The following is a 21,198-nucleotide window of genomic DNA, read 5'->3' as shown; positions in this document are numbered from 1 at the left end:
TTGTCCTGATGGGTATTTTCATGCTTTTGCTCAAATGCTCAGTTTACCAAGACAGTCACTCTGGTCCCTGACTTGACTGACAACCAGACAGAAAGGATTTGCAACTATCAAGGGGAGGTTACCGGTCACTGTTAATATTTTTGTGATTTAAATTAGTTCATGAAGAAAAACACTCAGTTCCTCATTCAAGAAAGAAAATAAACAAAAAACAAACAAATAATCAAAACAAAGCCCTTCTAGTTCTCACTCTATAGCTCAAAGTAGCTCCTTTCATTTTTAGGATCTGTCTTGTAACTTTTTATACACATATTGCTTTTCTTTTATTTCTCATTGAACACTCAACTCAAATTTTGTAGGATTGAACACCAGATAAAAAGCCAATATTAGACTAAAGATTTGTTGAATGATTGACATAGAATGGGACCATGGTCTCTTTCAGTTAGACTTATTTAAAGACCTCCATATCTGCCTTACTAATATGTGGCTCTGCTGACAGCTAGAATTCATCTCACCTCCCACACTTATGTTTGACTTCATCCTCAGCTAGGGTGCTATTGTGGAAAGAGCTTTCTGCTAAGGAATAAGGCACATGCAGTAGAATTTCATTGTATGAGAAGTCAGAGCTCTGACTCTGTCACCAAACCACTTTATGATCTGGAACGAGCTCCCCGTATCTTAGTTTCCTCTTCTCTAGATGAAGACTGACATTTGAGACTGAATGGTTTCAGCAGTTTAACATGAGAACAAGGCTGACACAAGTGCCATTGCTTACCATGTCTAAAAGGCTAATTCTACAGTCAAGCTTTCAAAAATATACAATAGATACAGTTAGACATTCCTTTGGGGTTGCCTCGCGATTTAGTCTGGTGAATCCTAAGCAAAGTAGTAGAACATTTTCTGGAAAGAAGTTTTAGAACTGAGACTTAGTGGGGTTGTGGGAGTTATAATAGTCAGTTAAATACTATTTCAGAATGTGTTGGTATGTCATTTTTAAGGCTTTTCTTTTTAGAGAGATTTTCAATGGCTATAAGATGAAAAAATATAGTAAGAGAGAGGGAAAGGTTTAAACTATGAATTTACTATCACCAGTGAAAAGAGTTTGTATTACAGAGGAATCTGGGAATTAGCAGGACAGCCAAAGAGGGGCTTCAGGAGCGCAGTAAAATGGGAAGCTCTTAAAAACCATGTTCTGATTGAGAATGTGTTTGTGTGGAAAGCGTAAGCACCTAGTGAAAACTAAATTGGAGTCCACAATGGGAACATAATTGGTCACAAAGGGAAATAACATTTCTCACAAGTGAGGGAACACAGATTGAAATATTGAATTAAAAGAGCTCAGAGAAAGAGGGTGTGAAAACAGATGAAAGCATGTGGCACCGCCATCTTCTGCTTCCAGCTGTCCCAACCAGGGCTTTGGGGGCTATTGACATGGACATTAGCAAAGAAGATCTCTCTCTTCATCTGGGACCATGAGCCCGGAAGGGAATATGTATCTGAGACTGTGAAGGTCCTCTTTGCCACTGTATGAAGCATCTCTATCTGGGTGTAAAGACCACATATACTAAAACATTATTTCTCAAGCTATAATTTATGGAAAAATGATCACATGATTGAATGCTAAGACAATATCAAATTACTATTAAATATTAATAAACACCTACTCTTGAGTTCAGTAGTACTTATTGAACCACAAGTAGATAACAAATAATTTGCAGACTAGCACCAGTCCACAGACCCATACTGTGAGTAGCAATCTGGTACAGCAAGGTGAAGGGAGAAAGAGAAACAGATTCCAAATCATTGTTTGAGCCCTGTGCTGGGGGTCTATCCATGCCCAGATAAAAACAACCCTAAAATGACTAACATTTACCTCAAGTTGAATTTCTGTCACAACAAACTCAAGACAATCTTGACTAAAATGCATGGTTCAGATGCTGCCAATCATTTTCCTAAAACTATGGCTGGGATTATTAATTCATCACAGCATTCTTTCCCACAGTATTCAGACACAACCTGAGAGTCCTTCTAATTGTAGTATTCAGTACAGCCTTCAGTCGATAATCAGAGTTTGCAAAGATATTTAAGTCTACCTACTATTCCTGAAGCCCTCTTTCTGAGATCTCACATTTAGTCAGGCCTTGCTTTTTCCTTTGTTATGACATATGTTTAACAAAGCAAGTCCTTGTTGTCAGTGGAAATTTTGTAGATTTTGTTCCATATATAGCCAGAAAGTGAATAGAATCAGACTATGATTTCAGCTCTTACCTGCCGCAAGTCGTACACACTTAAGACAATGGAGAGAACAGTCAAGATGATGATGGCCACAGAGTATGGTATGTAACCTTGAGACAGCCACAAAGTTAAGGTAAAGGCTTGGAACACATAAAATGGATTTAAAACCTGCAGGTACAAAAATAGATTTAGGTCACTTGCATGTACCTTAATAATAGTCAAGATTAGTAGAGACAATGTCAGGCACATAGAATGTAATATGGTGGAAACAAAATTGTCAATATTTTAAGCACTCAAAGACATGGCCACAGATCAATACTCTTATTATTCTGTCTTTTTAAAAATATGTTACCAATAACAAAATCTAATCATTTTACATTTTTAAACAGATTCACTTTTCTCAACAGTGGTGGAAAAACACGACTTAGTCTCTTTTTCAAATAAACTTCAATTTTGAACATTTTCATTGTTGGGTTTTTCATTTGTTTGTTTGTTTTTGTTCACATAATCACATGCTATAGATTTAATCAAGTTGTGCAAGAAAAATTAAAAATTCTATTTTTTTATCCAAATTATTTTAAAATAACATACGCCTACATCACAGGTCTTAGCAACATTCTCTGAGAGTTGTCAAGTCAGCGCTTTAACAGAAGTAATAATGAAGACAAAGGTCTTAACCAAGTCTGCAGCCATAGCAAGGGCAGAATGTATTGCCAGCCCCAGAGTTGGTCATCCATGCAGGTATATTTAGGTAATACCTTCAACTTTTTTATTTTATTTTATTTTTTATTTTTTATTTTTATTTATTTTTTTTTTTTTTACAGAGGCAGAGATAGACAGGGACAGACAGGAACGGAGAGAGATGAGAAGCATCAATCATTAGTTTCTTGTTGCGCATTGCGACTTCTTAGTTGTTCATTGATTGCTTTCTCACATGTGCCTTGACCTTGGGCCTTCAGCAGACCGAGTAACCCCCTGCTGGAGCCAGCGACCTTGGGTCCAAGCTGGTGAGCTCTTTGCTCAAGCCAGATGAGCCTGCGCTCAAGCTGGCGACCTCGGGGTCTTGAACCTGAGTCCTTCCGCATCCCAGTCCGACGCTCTATCCACTGCGCCACCACCTGGTCAGGCACCTTCAACTTTTTTAATTCCCTCATTTCCCCCATGTTGGTCCTGCTGACTTCCCTATTAATGCTGGCAGCAGAGAGGACCACCTAGTGGAGTGGAGCTAGAGATGGTCATGTGACATACACAGGCAGTGAGAAGACCCCAAATGAGCAAAGCAAGGAGTCTTTCCTTGGTGAGGTGCTCTTTGTGATGATTACCAATTAGATGAAGTACCTAAAACCAGTGCAGTTCTTTCTTACCTTTATTTTCTATAATTCTCTAATATAGTAAATAAACTTTTATCTGAGTCCTAAAATTGAACTGCTGTCCAGTTAATAAGTGAATAGTCAGTATCTTAAGAGTTCCTTAAACCCTTATATATGTTTTATACATTAAAAGGCTGTTGTTCCTTAATGGTTCTTATTATTTCCATCGCACCATGCTTTTCTTACAAACCATAGCTTTTCTGTTTGCTTGGCATAAAATGCTCTAATTGTAGATTATGCATTAATGATAATGTGATTTTCAGTTTATACAAACTCAGTAGAAAATTGGCTAAATACTCCTTGCAGAAGAAAAAACACCATCATAATTAACGTAGTTTCCTTATTCAGTATTCTTTTGAAACTAAATGTGAAAAAAAAGTTTTACTTGCTTTTTTTCTACTAAAGTCCTAGTAAATAAGTGCCAGAAAAGTACTAGCACTGCTTTCAAAATAGACCAAGTGACACATGGGAGAGTCTTTGGCAATCTGAAAATGTACTTGAATTAGAAGTTTAAAAAGCAGTTTTCTTTTCCAGAGTGGCACAGACTGTGTATATGTGGGGACAGGGCTATAGGGAAATCTCTTCACCTTTCACTCAATTTTTCTGTAGACCTAAGGAAAGAAATGTGTAATAGAAAATTTACAGGCGGTGGTGCAGTGGATATAATGTCGGCCTGGGACACTGAGGACCCAGGTTCGAAACCCCAAAGTCGCCAGCTTCACTGTGGGCTCACCAGATGGAGCACTATGTCACTGGTTTGAGCATGGGATCACAGATATAACTCCATGGCCGCTGACCTGAGCCTAACAGTCACTGGTTTGAAGCCCAAGGTGACTGGCTTAAGCAAGGGGTCACTTGCTCTGCTGGAGCCCCCCATATATGAGAAAGCAATCACTGAACAACTAAGGTGTCACAATGGAGAACTGATGCTTCTCATCTCTCTCCCTTCCTATCTGTCTGTCCCTCTCTCTCTTGCTCGCTAAAATAATAATAATAATAATAATAATAATAATAATAATTTATTTTATAAAAGATATGACCATGCTCAAAAGTAAAATGACCATCTTTGTGGATTAGAAATAGACTAAAAACATGCAATAAAATGGGGACTACCTGGTCAGCCCACTGGGTTCCAGACAAGGACAGAGAAAGATGGCTAGAGGCTCAGTTCCAGTGAGTGGAGGACAGAAAATGTCCCTTGAATAGCAGGAGACAGAGCCCAAGCTTGCAGAGAAAAAAAGGGGTGGCAGTGAGGCTCCCCCACCCAGAACAGAGGTCAAGAAAAGTCACAATGAGCAGTGCTTCACCAGTGGAGAAGGAAGTCAGGGGAAGCAGAGCTTGTGGTGCAGCTGTGAACTTGTCCAAGCACCCGCCCGGCTCAAGACCTGCATCCTCCAGACCCCCAGGGAACAGAGCCCATACCTCCACTACAGGGCCTAGTTCTGAACTGGGGACCTGAGGGGACCAGTATAAGAGGCCATGCAGAGCCATCAAAACAGAGAGTGGGCACAGAAAGACGAAATGAAGGGGAAAAATCCCACTTGAGGTGAGTTTACCAAAAAGGTAAAATAAAATAACTTCAAAGCACACAAAGAAAATACTTAAAAAACAAAAGACAAAATACAAAAACCTGCTAACAAAGAAAGAAGTCATTCTCAGGAAATTGAAACAGCAGAGCAATATTAAAAGGACCGAAATAATTCAGCCAAAATCCTCAAAAACATCATAGAAATCATAACATTGCCCTATCACGATCAAAAAATTTAAGGAAACCATTAGGAGATTATAAAACAAGACTTTTCCTCACACTGGGAAGAGATTCTTTTAAGTGGATTTGAATTTAAACCAAGTGATTATTGAAAAGGACCACTTAGAAATTCTGGAACAGACAAATTATATATATATATATATATATATATATATATATATATATATATTTAAAGCAAACCTCCATAAATAAGAAAAGTATAGACTAAAGGCAATGAGGGAACTGAAAAAAAAGGAATTTGCATGAAGCACAGATTTTGTTCACATCCAGGGACTCATATATGGCTGAAGAGTCCCCGAAATAGTAGGATGTAAGAATCAAAGGATGGGGTAAGAAGAGACAGAGTCAAACATTTGGAAAAGCAGCCAAAGTAAGCTGCTTTAAAAAATAAATAAAGCTATTGTGATGGTTCATCTTATGTGTAAACTTGGCTAGGCTATGATGCTCTGTTTGGTCAGATACCAGATGAGCTATTGCTGGGAAGGTATATTGTAGATGTGATTAACCATTACAATCACTTACAATCAGTAGACTTTAAGTAAAAGAAATTGCCCTTGATACTGTAGGTGGACCACATCAAATTAGTGGAAGGCCTTAAGAGCAAAAACTAAGACTTCCCAGAGGAGGAGTTCCGCCTTCAGACCGGAACACAGAACTCCCGCCCGAGCTTCCAGCCCACCAGCTGCCCACAGGCTTCAGAAGCAAGGCTGCAACATCAGCTCTTGCCCCGGCTTCTGGACTGCCATCTGCCCTACAGATTTCAGGTTTGCAAGATCCACAGTTGTGAACCAACTCCTTAAAATAAATCCATATCTATATCTAAAAAAAAAAAAAAAATTAAAAGATGGAAGTTTGCCCCCCCAACCCCCCCACAAAAAACAGTTACCTGTTTAATAAGCAGCTTCCATACAGGTTGGATTTCAACCTCAATAGCATTGGGCCCACACACGAGTCTTCTGTTGGAGATTGACCACCTGTTAGTGTGACATCTACAGACTCACAGATAAGTGAATACAAGCCAAACTAAGCAGAAGTCACTTCTCTACCTTTTGGGGATTTTATGCTTTCAATTAAAAATTAATGTGTAAATTTCCCTGGCTGGATATCTTGATTGTTTTGAGTGTAGTCCTGAAATATAGAGGTTGCTGGTTCGATCCCCAGTCAGAGCACATACAGGAACAGATCGATGTTCCTGTTGCTCTCTCCCTCCCTTCCTCTCTCACTAAAATCAGTAAATAAAAAGTTAAAAAAATTAATGTGTAAATGATAAAATACTAGTATATTTCTAAAATGAAAGTCAGAGTAGGATGAACAAAGCTATTTACCCGGTTAAAATAATTTCTTAAGTACAGTACAATTCAAGAGCCAAAATGAAGATAGACAGGTATTTTGAATTATTTTATAAATAATTTGATTATACTCTAAGAGCACCTATAACAAACACAGAGATGAAGATGTCCCTGGAATGTTCAGATATTCTTGGTTGTTCTTGATGTTGAAGATTGTGTCTATCTTACCTTAGTATCTCCAGCACCTCAGACAAGCCCTTAGTATATGAACTCAAGAAATATGTGAATGAATGAGCCAACAACTGGAAGATCATATATGGTCTTTATGATTGACACCTTGTAAATCCACACATGTATGTTATAAAAAGAAGCCCTCATGACTGTTATAGCATTTTATAATTTACAAAGCTCTTACAAAAGATTCTCTCATTTGATCCTCACTAAAGTCCAAAGGAAAGGGCTAATATCCCCATTTTGCCCAAGGAAAAACCATTCAGTGTGCATGTTTTGTCAAAGGTGCATAAATCTAACATTAACCATGGCAATATGACTTTCTTTTTTATTTATTTATTTATTTATTTATTTATTCATTTTTAGAGAGGAGAGAGATACAGAGAGGGAGAGAGAGGAGAGAGAGACAGAGAGAGAGAAGGGGGGAGGAGCACTCCCATATGTGCCTTGACCAGGCAAGCCCAGGGTTTCGAACCGGTGATCTCAGCATTTCCAGGTCAACGCTTTATCCACTGCGCCACCACAGGTCAGGCCGGCAATATGACTTTCAAGTAGAGATGGCAGTGAGTCAGAAACTGCAGTGAGCCCTTTATACATTCTCTCTTTTAATCAAAGCATGATTCCGTGAGATTTCATATTACTGTCTTTAGTTAAAGACAACTGAAGGTCAGAAGAGCTAAGTAATTTTTCCGGAACCTCGGAGCGAGACAGAAGCAGAGCCACACTTCACAGCGTGGGCCCTGCGACTTGACTTCTCACTCTGCCTCAGGAACTACCAGAGGTCCAGATCTGCAAGATGGATCTCTGGTCTAAGATAAAAGAGGGAGTAAGCCCAAGTTTGTCTAACTTTTGAGCCTTGTTGCTCCAAGTACAATTATTATTTACAGTGGTCAGAGAGAACTCAATCCAGTCTTCTGACTCTGTGCCACAGAACCTCTGAGGTTCAGGGATATTGGAAAGCGGAGAGGTCAAACTGCAGGTGCTTCTGTTCGACTTCACAAGTCCCTAAACCTCACACTGGAAAGAAACCATAACGCAAGTCACCTTGGTGCTCAGGATTTTCCAGGATCAATGGAAACGACCTGTTGTTTGCCAAGGGTCAGAACTTTTCAGGATCCCGAACCGGGTCTTCTGTCACTCTCTCTCTCTGCTTAGATGCCCTTCTCACATTGTTCACTTTGTAAATGCCCTCTCAGCCTTTTCTTGGCAAATAAGTTTGTAAAATTTGTGTTATTTGAATTTGCTCACTTTTATTGTTAAAACTGGCCACTGCCCATGTGAATGGAGCTGCCAGGTGAAACTGCTAATTATCTTCTTGCTTGAGAAGGGCCATTGTTATGCTAATGTGCAGGAGGAGGGGTTTTCACAGCAAGAAAACTATGTGAGGAAGGAGAGGAAGAGAAAGAAGCCAAGATGGCAGGGTGCTGAAGTAGAAGCCAGTTTGTGCAGTGAGGAGAAGGGAGAGGGTGTGCAGATGGGGAACCAGAGATGACTGAGCTGGTGGGGACCTTTGATTCTAGAAAAACCCAGATGGGTCAGTAGCTTTGTGAGCTCTGAACGAGTGGGTTTTGGAGCCCTGTGTGTTTTTACTCACCTGCTGGGTGAGAGGCTAGAATAAAAAAATGGCCCAGCAGTTTTTGACTCCATAGTATCTTGACCGTCCTTCCGAATCTAACGGGAACCTGCACCTGCCTGGTGGCGATGGCTGCGGCTACTGGCCATGCAGCCCCTAAGAGCCAAATCTGACGATAAAGCCTCGTGTTTGAAAGACTTGAGATCTAACAGACTTGGGTCTGGATGCAGCTAAGCCTTAGTACTGGCTGCTTTCTCCACATGGAACCAGTTTCCCCACATCGTTGCATGACTCACTCCCTGATTCATTCAGGTTTCTGTTCAGATAACACCTCCTTATTGGCACCTTCCTTAATAATTCTGTTTAAAATAGCTACCCCAAAACCCCAGGTCAGATTCTCTATATCTCCTTAACCTCTCTCACTTATCTCTAAATGCATTTAATCATCTAAAATTACATTCTACTTTTTTGCATGTTCATAAACATGCAAAAACTAGACTGCATCCTCCACTCTAATATAAGCTTCTAAAGGACACTGACAGATCCTGAAGACAAAAAACAGGGCTGAATACATGTACTGCATTCAAGAATTATTTGTTGAATGAATGAATTGGTGAATGGTGAGCCTTGGTTACTTATAGATGAAATGGGTTTGATAATACATGTCTAATAAAATTACTATCAATAATAACATGTGAGATAAATATGTCCAGCATTTAGCACAAGTGCTTAGGACATGACCAGTTCTCTATAAATACCATCTACCTTTGAAGTCTTCCCTGGTCCTTTAGGCACAGTGAACTGTATTTTTTCCTCTATTGCGAACATCACTTTCTTCATAACAGCATGTACCTTCGTGAATTGCTCCATCTAGTTACATGTCTTTCCCCTCACATTTCCTAGACACTCTCTTATGGCAGGGATGGAGCTTTCTCAACTCTGTTTTTCTAGCATATAAGGGTACAGTGTTTGACAGAGAGAATGCTCCCTAAAAATTGGACTTAATCAGTGAGGACCTTTGTGATGCATGTCTAAAATGCATTCTCCCCTAACAGGGCTGAAAACCCAGTGTACAGAACTACGACAGCACACGGGCTGTGGAAAGTTGGTTTAGAAATGAACAAGCTGCCCTGGCCGGTTGGCTCAGCGGTAGAGCGTCGGCTTGGCGTGCGGGAACCCGGGTTCGATTCCCGGCCAGGGCACACAGGAGAAGCGCCCATTTGCTTCTTCACCCCCCCCCTCCTTCCTCTCTGTCTCTCTCTTCCCCTCCCGCAGCCAAGGCTCCATTGGAGCAAAGATGGCCCGGGCGCTGGGGATGGCTCCTTGGCCTCTGCCCCAGGCACTGGAGTGGCTCTGGTCACAGCAGAGCGACGCCCCGGAGGGGCAGAGCATCGCCTCCTGGTGGGCAGAGCATCGCCCCTAGTAGGCGTGCCAGATGGATCCCAGTCGGGCGCATGCGGGAGTCTCTCCCCGTTTCCAGCTTCAGAAAAATACACACACACACACAAAAATCAAACAAAAAAACAAATGAACAAGCCGAGGGCCTGATGCACTTCGCTTTCCTTGGGTGGTGAGATGGTTTCTGATGTTGCTAGTAAGGGAGGGAAGCTCAGCCCCAGAGGACTGAGAGCCAGAGGATTAACACTCGCCTGTAGATTATCCTTTTTAGGGTTTATCTGGGCCATGTTTGAACCACAGCTGGGCATACCCCTTGTTGCTTCATCTTCTTCAGTATCTGTTGCCAAAAATATTGTGTCTTTAGGGATTGTAGTCTCATCTCAGCCTCAGCACAAGCCAAGCAGAACTTTCAGGAACATTGACCAATGGCTGAGCAGCTAGAAGGAACGTGAGGCTTGAAGCTGTTTTCCCCATGGAGGTTCCAAAGAACAAAGCAGATTAAATGTCCTGACTTTAACACGCTGATGAGCTAGCAGGGAAAAGAGGCCAGAGAATCAATCCAGGTGGCCCTATAGTACTGAACAGGCTGAATAACACTAAGTAGACTTGCCTACTATTCAGAACTGTTCATTATGGGAACAGTTGCTTTGGAGGCAGAAGGTCCCTCTCCAAAACAGATTGAAGGACTTTTTTTTTTCTTTTTTCTTTTTTTTTTTTTTTTTTTGTATTTTTCTGAAGCTGGAAATGGGGAGAGACAGTCAGACAGACTCCCGCATGCGCCCGACCGGGATCCACCCGGCACGCCCACCAGGGGCGACGCTCTGCCCACCAGGGGGCGATGCTCTGCCCCTCCGGGGCGTCGCTCTGCCGTGACCAGAGCCAGTCTAGCGCCTGGGGCAGAGGCCGAGGAGCCATCCCCAGCGCCCGGGCCATCTTTGCTCCAATGGAGCCTTGGCTGCGGGAGGGGAAGAGAGAGACAGAGAGGAAGGAGGGGGGTGGGGGTGGAGAAGCAAATGGGCGCCTCTCCTATGCGCCCTGGCCGGGAATCGAACCCCGGTCCCCGCACGCCAGGCCGACGCTCTACTGCTGAGCCAACCGGCCAGGGCGATTGAAGGACTTTTAATGGGGAAGTTGTGGAAAGAACTTCTGCACTAGCTGTGAGCTAGATTTAAAGGGTTACTGAAGTTTCCTGCAAAGAAGAGATATTAGTAAATCTACTGGAATGTATTTCTTTCTGAAAAACCAAATATAAAAGAGTAGGAATACTTTCTTTTGGAGATGGTCTATGTCTTTTTTAATTTGATCATTCATTCATTCATCAATTTATTAACCAAATAATTGTTGAGAATATATTGTGTGCTAGATACTTTAGGTTCCAGATGGTGAAGACTAGAGTGGCCCTCAAGGCAGAAGGACTGTGTCAGAGTCATTGCTGAACTTTTTCAAATTACTCCTGACTGCTCTGCATCCATTTTGATAAACAGCCAACATAGTGGAGGGAAAAGTTGTAGTGTTCCAAACAATTAATGCTATTGCCACGGAATTCTGGCATGACACACTTCTGTGATCTCTGGAATTCTTAGGAAGAAGATTTTTTAAAAATTTCCAGGCATGAAGATCTGGAGAGCACAAGACCAGGAGAATAGGGGTGGAGGTGAAGATGGAGAAAACTCATGCTGGGTGTCCCCAGGGAAGACCTAGGACTTAGACTTACAGGTGTCAGCAAAAGTCTTTGCTCTAAACAAGACATTGAAGTTAAGTGATTTTATACTTTGAATGGGCCCAGACCCATAGAACCAGGGATATGACAAATACAATTTATTTTAAAAAAAATGTTGATCTTAGTGGTTCATTTAATTTGTATTAGATGCTTTATGAAAAGACATATTTTAAATAATTTATTAACTTCTAACTGAATACTAAACATTGCCCCTCTCCTCTCCTCCAATCGACCGACCCTTTCTTCCTCCATTCCAAGCACTGACCTGATGGACGAGCATCTGCAGTTGGGTGTTTTCTATGGATGGAGCTGTCAAAACTGGTAAAGATCTTGGTATGTGAGCATGGCTCCTTTCCTGGCTTTTGTTCCCCACAGGACCCCAGGAGTAAGAAAGTAAGGTCTCAAAGCAGCCCTAATCTCATTCTCTTTCCTGCCTCCTTTCTGATTCTTCTTTCTCTGTGTTTCAATATTCTCTCTTCTCCTGAAAGGCTTCCACCAGCTTGGTGCTGAGCATCAATGGCCTTTCTTTCCTCTGGAACTAACAGGCATGCTTTTTTGCTCAGTGGTGTGACAAATGTTGAGAAGTAAGGTTAGCCCTGCAGCATCACTGAGCCTCTGATGAGATTCTCTTTTCAGTTCCATGTTTAGTGATGTTACACGGGTGGCTTGAAATCAAACATCATTGGAGAAACATTATAGAAATTGGCGAACTCTACCCATCAAAGCTGGTTTTCTTCCAGACAGCTGGGTTACTAACAGAGTAATTGGTCTAAAGTTTATGAATGAGTGAAGCTAGGGGCAGGAAACCTCCTAGAAGAGTCTTGCTTTCTTTCTAATGCCCTCTTGCAATTTCTTTCTTGGGTAAACTGTCTCTCTTGATAACCTGATTTGCTTTTTGCTACTTGAAAGTGAAAACTGAAAACTATGTAAATCTATGTATTTCCCCTTTTTTCCCCCTGGCTACTAGGAAGCCTAAAGAAAAGGTTGTATTTAGACTTTATGGTTTTTCATCATCCAAGATCTTAGTGGATTTCCCTTTATTTCTCATATTATGCCCTTACTTTTCATGCAAGTGAGCTCAGGGAAATTAATATCACCCAATCAGTCAGATTTATTATTTTTTAAAGGTTAGTCTTACGTTAAAAAATCTAGGGGAAGTTTGGGGGTGAAGCTCCACATTCTATTTACTCTCTTTACCATCCAAATAGATAAGCCCATTAAATAAAATATGCCTATATGTTTATAAGATTATTCATTCTATTCTTCATGTTTGGAAAACTATACTCTCTATCTTGCTTATTAGATTGTCAAGTTCTTGATTGTGTAGACAAATTTAAATTTAATCACGTATTATGTTTATTTAAGCCTGGCACTTGAAAAATAGAGACAAACATGAGGTCACTGCCCTAATGGGAAATTTTTCCTGCAGAAATGATTTTCTAGACAGTTATCTACATTTACCAACTGGATTTCCTAAATGCCTTAGATCAATCTGTTAAAGTCTTGTGCTTAATGCTATTAAACTAGCGGTGGGATTCAAATAATTTAACAACCAGTTCTCTGCCCTAATGATTATTTTAAGTATAAAAAAGTGATATACCGAAAGGTAGTTTATTATTTCATGCATTTAATGCTTAAATAAAAATAATAAAAGAAGTATACAATACACTGTTGCGCAGATCAATGTTAAAAAAGAGTAGGAAATGTAAATTTGTGATTTCCACATTGGGCAGCTGCCCAGGTGCCCACCTTAGAGAGAACCCTGATTACAAGTGCCATTTTAACAACCGGTTCACTGAATTTAACAAAAAAATTAAGTATCGGTTCTGCCAAACCAGTGAGAACCAGTTGAATCCCAACACTATATTAAACCAATATGTTTTTGATGACTTTGAAAACTTTTTGTATTTTAATATAGTAAGCATTGCATCTGAAATCTTATCTAACGACACCATTTCTAAGGCATCTAGACATTATCATAGTCTAGATGCTTGCTTCATTTTTTTTATAGTGTTGAGGCAAAGTGAACACTTTAAAAACAACAGATCAGCCCTGGCCGGTTGGCTCAGCGGTAGAGTGTCGGCCTAGCGTGCGGAGGATCAGGGTTCGATTCCCGGCCAGGGCACACAGGAGAAGTGCCCATTTGCTTCTCCGCCCCTCCGCCGCGCTTTCCTCTCTGTCTCTCTCTTCCCCTCCCGCAGCCAAGGCTCCATTGGAGCAATGATGGCCCGGGCGCTGGGGATGGCTCTGTGGCCTCTGCCTCAGGCGCTAGAGTGGCTCTGGTCACAACATGGCGACGCCCAGGATGGGCAGAGCATCGCCCCCTGGTGGGCAGAGCATCGCCCCTGTTGGGCGTGCCGGGTGGATCCCAGTCGGGCGCATGCGGGAGTCTGTCTGACTGTCTCTCCCTGTTTCCAGCTTCAGAAAAATGAAAAAAAAAAACACAACAAAAAAAACAGATCAGTAATTCTCAGACTTGGTGTGCATAAGAATTATTGGGGTGCCTGCTAAACATGCAGAGTGTCTGCTCTCCCCATTACCTCTAGCTAAATCAGAAAAGTAGGGGGAGAGTCCAAGAACCTGTAATTTAAGTATCGGCTTGCTTCTTATTTTGAGAGTTAGTGTTTCTGCCTGGCCATAAAGAAGGTCAAGCAGGTCATGTTCCTAAAATTGGGCAAGAAACAAAGCTGATTATTAAAATTCTGAGGAAGGCTTGCAATGGTCTCCTTTCAGATTCACAAAGATTCACCTCTTCAAATTATAGTTGAGGGAAGGGAAGACTCTAGATCACTATGAGTTAATGAGTAGCATAAGCATTTCCTATACCACTACTATTATTTCTTAACCTATGTAACCTTAGAGATATCATTTTTACAACAGTTCTATTCTTTTTCTCTTTCCCACTAGTCAGTAAATATCTCTGGGATAATGACTAGATCATATTTATCCTAAAATCCCCAGTGTTTTGTAAAGTGCCTGGCATATTATAGGCATTTAATTACTAGATCCATGAATGCATTCATTTATTCATTCATTCCACAAATATCTCTGAGCTCCTATTATGAATCAGGCATTGTCCCAGGTGCTGCAAATACAGTGGTGAATGATACAACTAACTAAACCAAATTCTTATCTCCAAGGCTTGTTATTTAAAGTAAAGTGCAATCATAATATTGTCTTTTTCTCTCTTGAGGATTTCGAAGATTAAGAAGCTGATGTTAATGAAATGACTCAAGATCTTTTTTTAGAAAAAAAATTAAGAAGACAACAGAGAAAACTGTCGCACAATCCTGAAAGATTTGATTGCGTTGTTCTTTTCATCTTCTTTCTTTAATAAGTTTACTTATGATGCGAACGATTTAGAATATCTTTTCTGATGCCAGTAAACGAACTGAGATTACTATGAAGTTGATGAAGTATTATGACAACCATTCACTGATTACAAGCCATTTGATTTTAATTTCTGCTGGCAGAGTTCACTCAGGGAGTACTGCAAACCCTACCTGACCTCCTGCTCTTCATTGGTCAGACCCAGTCCGAACATATGATGGATGTCATAGCAGGAATAGCTGTCTGCCAGCAATCTAGAATGTGGTTAGACAGGAACAGCATTTCAGCTCGTGGCATGCAACAAATCACTCTTCTTCCCTTACATCCTGGTATGGAATTGAGAAAAAGTTGGACTTACCCAACTTTCTGAAAACTCTTCTCCACGTTGTCCCAAACATATCTGATTTTCTGCACTTGAATACATCGTAGCTGCAATGACAAATGTGATAGTATATATGTCATTTACGAAGTAATGCTCATCAGGGAAGGGGAGGGTGGTTTAATGCAGGTCCCCACACAGCTCTAGCTTTCCTTAATACATAGCTGCAATTTCCAATCCAGCAGTGTGATATTCAAATTCCCATCTAATAAATGCTTACATCTCTTTTTTTTTTTTTTCATTTTTCTGAAGCTGGAAACAGGGAGAGACAGTCAGACAGACTCCCGCATGCGCCCGACCAGGATCCACCCGGCATGCCCACCAGGGGCGACGCTCTGCCCACCAGGGGGCGATGCTCTGCCCATCCTGGGCGTCGCCATGTTGCGACCAGAGCCACTCTAGCGCCTGGGGCAGAGGCCAAGGAGCCATCCCCAGCGCCCGGGCCATCCTTGCTCCAATGGAGCCTTGGCTGCGGGAGGGGAAGAGAGAGACAGAGAGGAAAGCGCGGCGGAGGGGTGGAGAAGCAAATGGGCGCTTCTCCTGTGTGCCCTGGCCGGGAATCGAACCCGGGTCCTCCGCAAGCTAGTACATCTCTTTTTTAACAGAAAACAGATCATAACAATGCATTCCTTTTTCTTCTTCTTCTTTTCCAAATGAGAGGAGGGGAGATAGAGAGACAGACTCCCACATGCTCCCCAACCGGGATCCACATGGCAACACCTGTCTGGGGCCAATGTTCTGCCCATCTGGGGCCATGCTTGCAACTGAGCTATATTTATTTATTTACTTATTTATTTACTTATTTACTTACTTACTTACAGGGACAGAGTGAGAGTCAGAGAGAGGGATAGATAGGGACAGACAGATAGGAACAGAGAGAGATTAGAAGCATCAATCATCAGTTTTTCCTTGCGACACCTTAGTTGTTCATTGATTGCTTTCTCATATGTGCCTTGACCGCGGGCCTTTAGCAGGCCAAGTGACTCCTTGCTCAAGCAAGCGACCTTGGGTCCAAGCTGGTGAGCTGTGCTCAAACCAGATGAGCCCACGCTCAAGCTGGTGACCTCGGGGTCTTGAACCTGGGTCCTCTGCATCCCAGTCCGATGCTCTATCCACTGCGCCACTACCTGGTCAGGCGTAACTGAGCTATTTTCAGCACTTAGGCAGAGGCTCCATGGAGCCATCCTCAGAGCCTGGGGCCAATGTGCTTGAACCAATCAAGGGGGAAGAGAGAGAGAGAAGGAGGAAGAGGGGGAGGGGTAGAGAAGCAAGTGGTTTCCTCTCCTGTGTGCCTTGTCAAGTAATCAAACCTGGGACATCCACACACGGGGCCGACATTCTACCATTGAGTCAACTGGCCAGGGCCAACAATGCACTCTTAAAATCACTTACTTTTAATTCTGGTTTCAATACAGCTTGGTTTATGACAGAGTGGCTGTCAGCTACAAGAGGTTGTTCCGGGTTCTTGCTTATAGGAAACTTTAGTGCAGATAAGTGGAGGCACATCACCTTCTTCCTGATATATCTTTGAAATTCATCCTGGAAAAGACAGTCTGGCCCATGAAATTCTCAAGTGTCATTCAATAGGCAGTCAATCAACCAAACATCTGCCATGTGCTAGACCAGTGGTTCCCAAAGTTTGCACTGCAGACAAGAGCATCTGCATTATCTTGGAACTTGCTAGAAATGCAAATTCTCAGCCCCACCCAAACTTACAATATCAGAAATTCTGGGGTTAAGGCCAGCAGGCTATATTTTAAAGACTCCCATAGGCGATTCCGATCTGCATAAAATTTGAGAACCACTGTGATGGAGAATAAAAAGAAAAATACACTTTTCAGGAAAACCCTATATTCAGAAAAATAGTTTCTAGCTATTTTAAAATTGCATCTAGATGTTTAAAGTGTCTAATTTCACTCAAAATACATATTTTTGAAAAATTGAATTATCATCCCCTTGTTATGTTTCTAAGGGTTATCACACTGACAGCTGCTGTTCATGTAGTGGCTAAGAGCTTTGCCAATTAGCCAGACATGGTAGAAATTTCCCCAGACTGATAATGCATGAAATGTCTTTGATTCCGAGGTTAAAATAAGAGATAGAAAATAAATTGCAAGATACTTTTGCCATCTCCTATTTGGGGACAGGAAGATTATTTAAAATAAGGGAATCACTCCCTTCTGGAATGCTAGCCTGTCAGTCATTGGTTGTTCCACGAGTACATCGTGAAAGGGCACACACCGTTGTCCTTAGCAAAATGGTATCTGCCTCTTCCAACAGGCATGGGATGCAGCTGGTCCACACGCTCCACTGGGGCCTCCAGTAGAACACCAGCAGAAGGACCCCACAGGTCAGCACAGACACCACGAGGCAGAAGGCCCTGCGTAGATTCTGGGTCTGGTAGCCAAACACCTCCTGGACAGAAAAGAAAAGATCACTCTATTTTTCTTTTTTCACATACACATATCATTTTATTCCAAGAAACACAGATTTCAGATGCAGGGTTGTTGATTGGGAGAGAAATCTGACTTTGGCTGGTTGAATCAGGTTGATTGCTTACAGCTGTCAGCTGATAGCATTTTAAAAAAGGACTCATTTTACTACCCTGGCATGTAGAACTAAGACATTAGACAGGAGAAACTAGGAATGGTCAGAACTCTTTAATTATAAATATTCTTAAAGGTTACCTCATGCCCTGGCTGGATAGTTCAGTTGGCTAGGGTAGTCCCAATATACAAAGTTGAGGGTTTGATCCCCGGTCAGGGCACATATAGGAACAGATGGATGTTTCTGTCTCTCTCTCCCTCCCTCCCTTCTTCTCTCTCTAAAATCAATCAATCAATCAATCAATAAATAAATAAATAAATTGAAAAAAAGTCACCTCATAATTTTATAAATTACTTTATGCTTTGGACCAGTTCTACTTTTATTAAGTTTTTAATTGTTAATTTGAATTTACTGGAGCAAGATGACAAAATCATGATAGAATATAATCCACACTTAATATCTAGCTTTATGCAAATTCAACTTTGTCTAATTATCATGATTGAGAAGAATTGAAAGTATTGATAACTACCGCTTTCTGAACCAGGAGGATGATATTTATAAACTAAGATTTAGTCTGTGGACACAAAAGACAGCTTTTCAAAGACTTTCAAAAGACAGTAATATACTGAAATAGTTTTACTTTTAGTATATATTAGGTTAGTTGATATTTGTCATAAATTGAATAAAGACTTGAGATACGGTTTTAGGGAAAAACAAATAACCAAAAATAATTTATTTGTTTATTTAAAGCCAATTTATAGTTTCCATCTTCTACAATGAAAATTCACAGCATTGTTTTTCTTTAAGTTTCAAGAATTAGACTTTTCAGACAATAAAGTGGTGGTAGCCAGGGGCTTGGGGGTGGGGAATAAGAGTGTTGGTTTCTAAAGTTAACGAGTACTAAAATAGCCATAGAGGTTTAATGAACATAGACAATAATAGTGTACTATAAGTATGTAATATGACATTTTTACATCAGCAGTCATATTACTATATATATATCAAAGAAACATGTTCCACCTTAAGTTTACACAGAGTTATCTGTCAAATGAAAAAAACTTTATTTTTAGTGTATTTGGAGGACCCAGAGGGATGCTGATTATGAATGACATCGTTACTATACTATAATTTTAGGTACTATTATTATTTTTTAAGTGGTAAAGACAGGTTTTATTTTATTTTTATTGATTGATTTTAGAAAGAGGAAGGGAGAGAGAAAGAGAGACATTGATCTGTTTCTGTATGTGCCCTGACCAGGGATCAAACCAGCAACTTCTGCATTTTGGGACATTGCTCTAGCCAACTGACTTTGAACTCCTCTGTCCAGGTCACAGAACTATAATGTCAAGAAAATGGGTTTTTACTGAGTTTCTGTCGCACTTTCAAATGATGAGACCTTTCAAATTTTATGCTAGTTTAGATAATGTTATAATAAATCTTTTGGTTTTATTCTTTGGAAAAGTTTTTATCTTCAATTTTTTTTTTTATGTTTTTCCAGAGATCTCCAACCTTTCACATCTTATGACACACACATAAACTAATTACTAAAATTATCTGGCACACCGAAAATATATTATATTTTTTGCTAATTGGAAAAAAAAGGTACAATTTTGATTTATTGACATCAATGGCTATTGTGTTGGCTGTTGTCATTTTTTTTTTATTTGATGACCTAAGGGAAAAGAGGCCAGTGCCCCTGACTAAATAGTCAGGTACTGCATGTTTTAAAATTTCTTGCAGCACACCAGTGTACCAACGCATACCATTTGAAAATTGCTGTTGTTTTTCTAATAAAGAACTCTGTGGTAAATCAAGATTTTAATAACAGTTGTTGAAAGTAATCCTTAAACATAGTGGAGAGGTCATAGGCATAGTAATAAAAGATGTAAACTTGAGTAACCGGTCTGCTAATTATCAGTTATGCGACCCTAGGTAAATCATTTCACCTCCACGGAATCCCAATTTATTCCTTAACCAAAAAAAAAAAAAAAAAAAAAAAGAAAAAAAAGAAAAGAAAGAAAGAAATCTGTTCCTTACAGGGCACTTAAATGAGATAATGTTTCCTTAAGTACTCTGCACAGTAATTACAATATGAAGAGCTCCTTTTCACTGTTCCTCAACACTATCACCTGGCTGAGGAGAAATATTCATCAAGGTTAGTGATGTAGCCGCCATATTTAGAGATTATTCATGTTAAGGTTTAAATGTTACTTATGTGTTCATTCTGCTTGTAAGCATATTTTCAGTTGGTTTCCTTTCTCCCTAATCTTCTCTCTGGCTCAATAAACCTGTTTTGGTTTTATTTGTAAATTTACTTATTTATAGTTTTATTAGACTCACATAAAATATATATGCCAGTTCACATATTATGTCATAAATACAAATTATTTTACAGGGGTTTATTGCCAAAGCCCAATGGTGTACAAGATAGATGTGGAAGACTTGAGAATTTTAGTCCAGCTTACTACCAATGACATTGATAATTATAATTCTGACTCTTTCTGTGTTTTTTTATACAACATTTTTTTTTATTAAAAAAGGAAGCTACAATATAGCAAAGCTGCAATGAAATCACTACAGCTCTATATGGCTAATAAGCTTATAAACTGGAATAATTCTTTAGGAAAACCAAGATGACAAATTGTAAAACATCAAGAATTACAAAGATGTTTCTATTCCTTGAATCATTTATTTTACACTTGAAAATCTACCCTAATGAAATAATCTGTAAAGTAGAAAGTAAGGTATATAAAGATGTTCAGTACATTACCTGGTATAGTAGAGTTATTGAAATAATGAAACAAAAGCTAATGGAGCAATAAGATGTGAAACATCAAAATATAGATTGTTGGGGAGCCATTGAAAACAAATTGCACAAAGTCAATATAGACACATTGGACATTTTGTGATATAATCTTAAGAAAAGAACAAAGAACAGATAGAATAGATAGAAAACAAATAGAAACATTATGAACTTTAACCCAATTGAATCAGTAATTACATTAAATGTAAATGGCCATAATAGTATGATTGAAAGCAAAGATTGCCAGACAATAATAATAAAAGAAGACCCACTGTATGTTGTTCACAAGAAACATACTTTAAATATAAAGAAGCAGAAATTAATTTTAAAAAGAAGATAGATTAAATAGAGAAAAATGGGGAAACTATACCCTGCAAAGATTAAAAAAAGAAAATTGCTTTAGCTATATTACTATTAGACTATATAGACTTTAATAAAAGAAATATTATGAGAAAAAGGGCATTTTATAAGCTAAAATATCAACAGGAAGACAACAATCCTAAATTTTTCTGCACCTATAAAAGTAGTTTTAAAATTTCTAAAGTAATTGATAGAACT

General features: G+C 39.9%; 1 protein-coding gene across 4 annotated transcripts in view; it reads right to left on the bottom strand.

The window, feature by feature from the left end:
* Positions 1 to 21,198, bottom strand: part of ATP13A5 (ATPase 13A5) — a 129,129-nt gene that overhangs the window by 93,767 nt on the left and 14,164 nt on the right. For 3 of the 4 annotated variants that reach the window (XM_066241086.1, XM_066241090.1, XM_066241088.1), the window contains exons 2-7: positions 17,532 to 17,705; positions 16,683 to 16,829; positions 15,270 to 15,340; positions 15,085 to 15,165; positions 6,257 to 6,326; positions 2,266 to 2,400 (exon numbers count right to left, since the gene is read on the bottom strand). In XM_066241086.1, the coding sequence (XP_066097183.1) occupies positions 2,266 to 2,400; positions 6,257 to 6,326; positions 15,085 to 15,165; positions 15,270 to 15,340; positions 16,683 to 16,829; positions 17,532 to 17,705 (678 nt within the window). The remainder of the gene's footprint in view (positions 1 to 2,265; positions 2,401 to 6,256; positions 6,327 to 15,084; positions 15,166 to 15,269; positions 15,341 to 16,682; positions 16,830 to 17,531; positions 17,706 to 21,198) is intronic. The other variant, XM_066241089.1, reaches the window with a different exon arrangement.

This window comes from Saccopteryx bilineata, chromosome 8, assembly GCF_036850765.1.
Source record: "Saccopteryx bilineata isolate mSacBil1 chromosome 8, mSacBil1_pri_phased_curated, whole genome shotgun sequence".
Classification (NCBI taxonomy): Eukaryota; Metazoa; Chordata; class Mammalia; order Chiroptera; family Emballonuridae; genus Saccopteryx; species Saccopteryx bilineata.
This window is presented reverse-complemented; position numbering and strand designations above follow the sequence as displayed.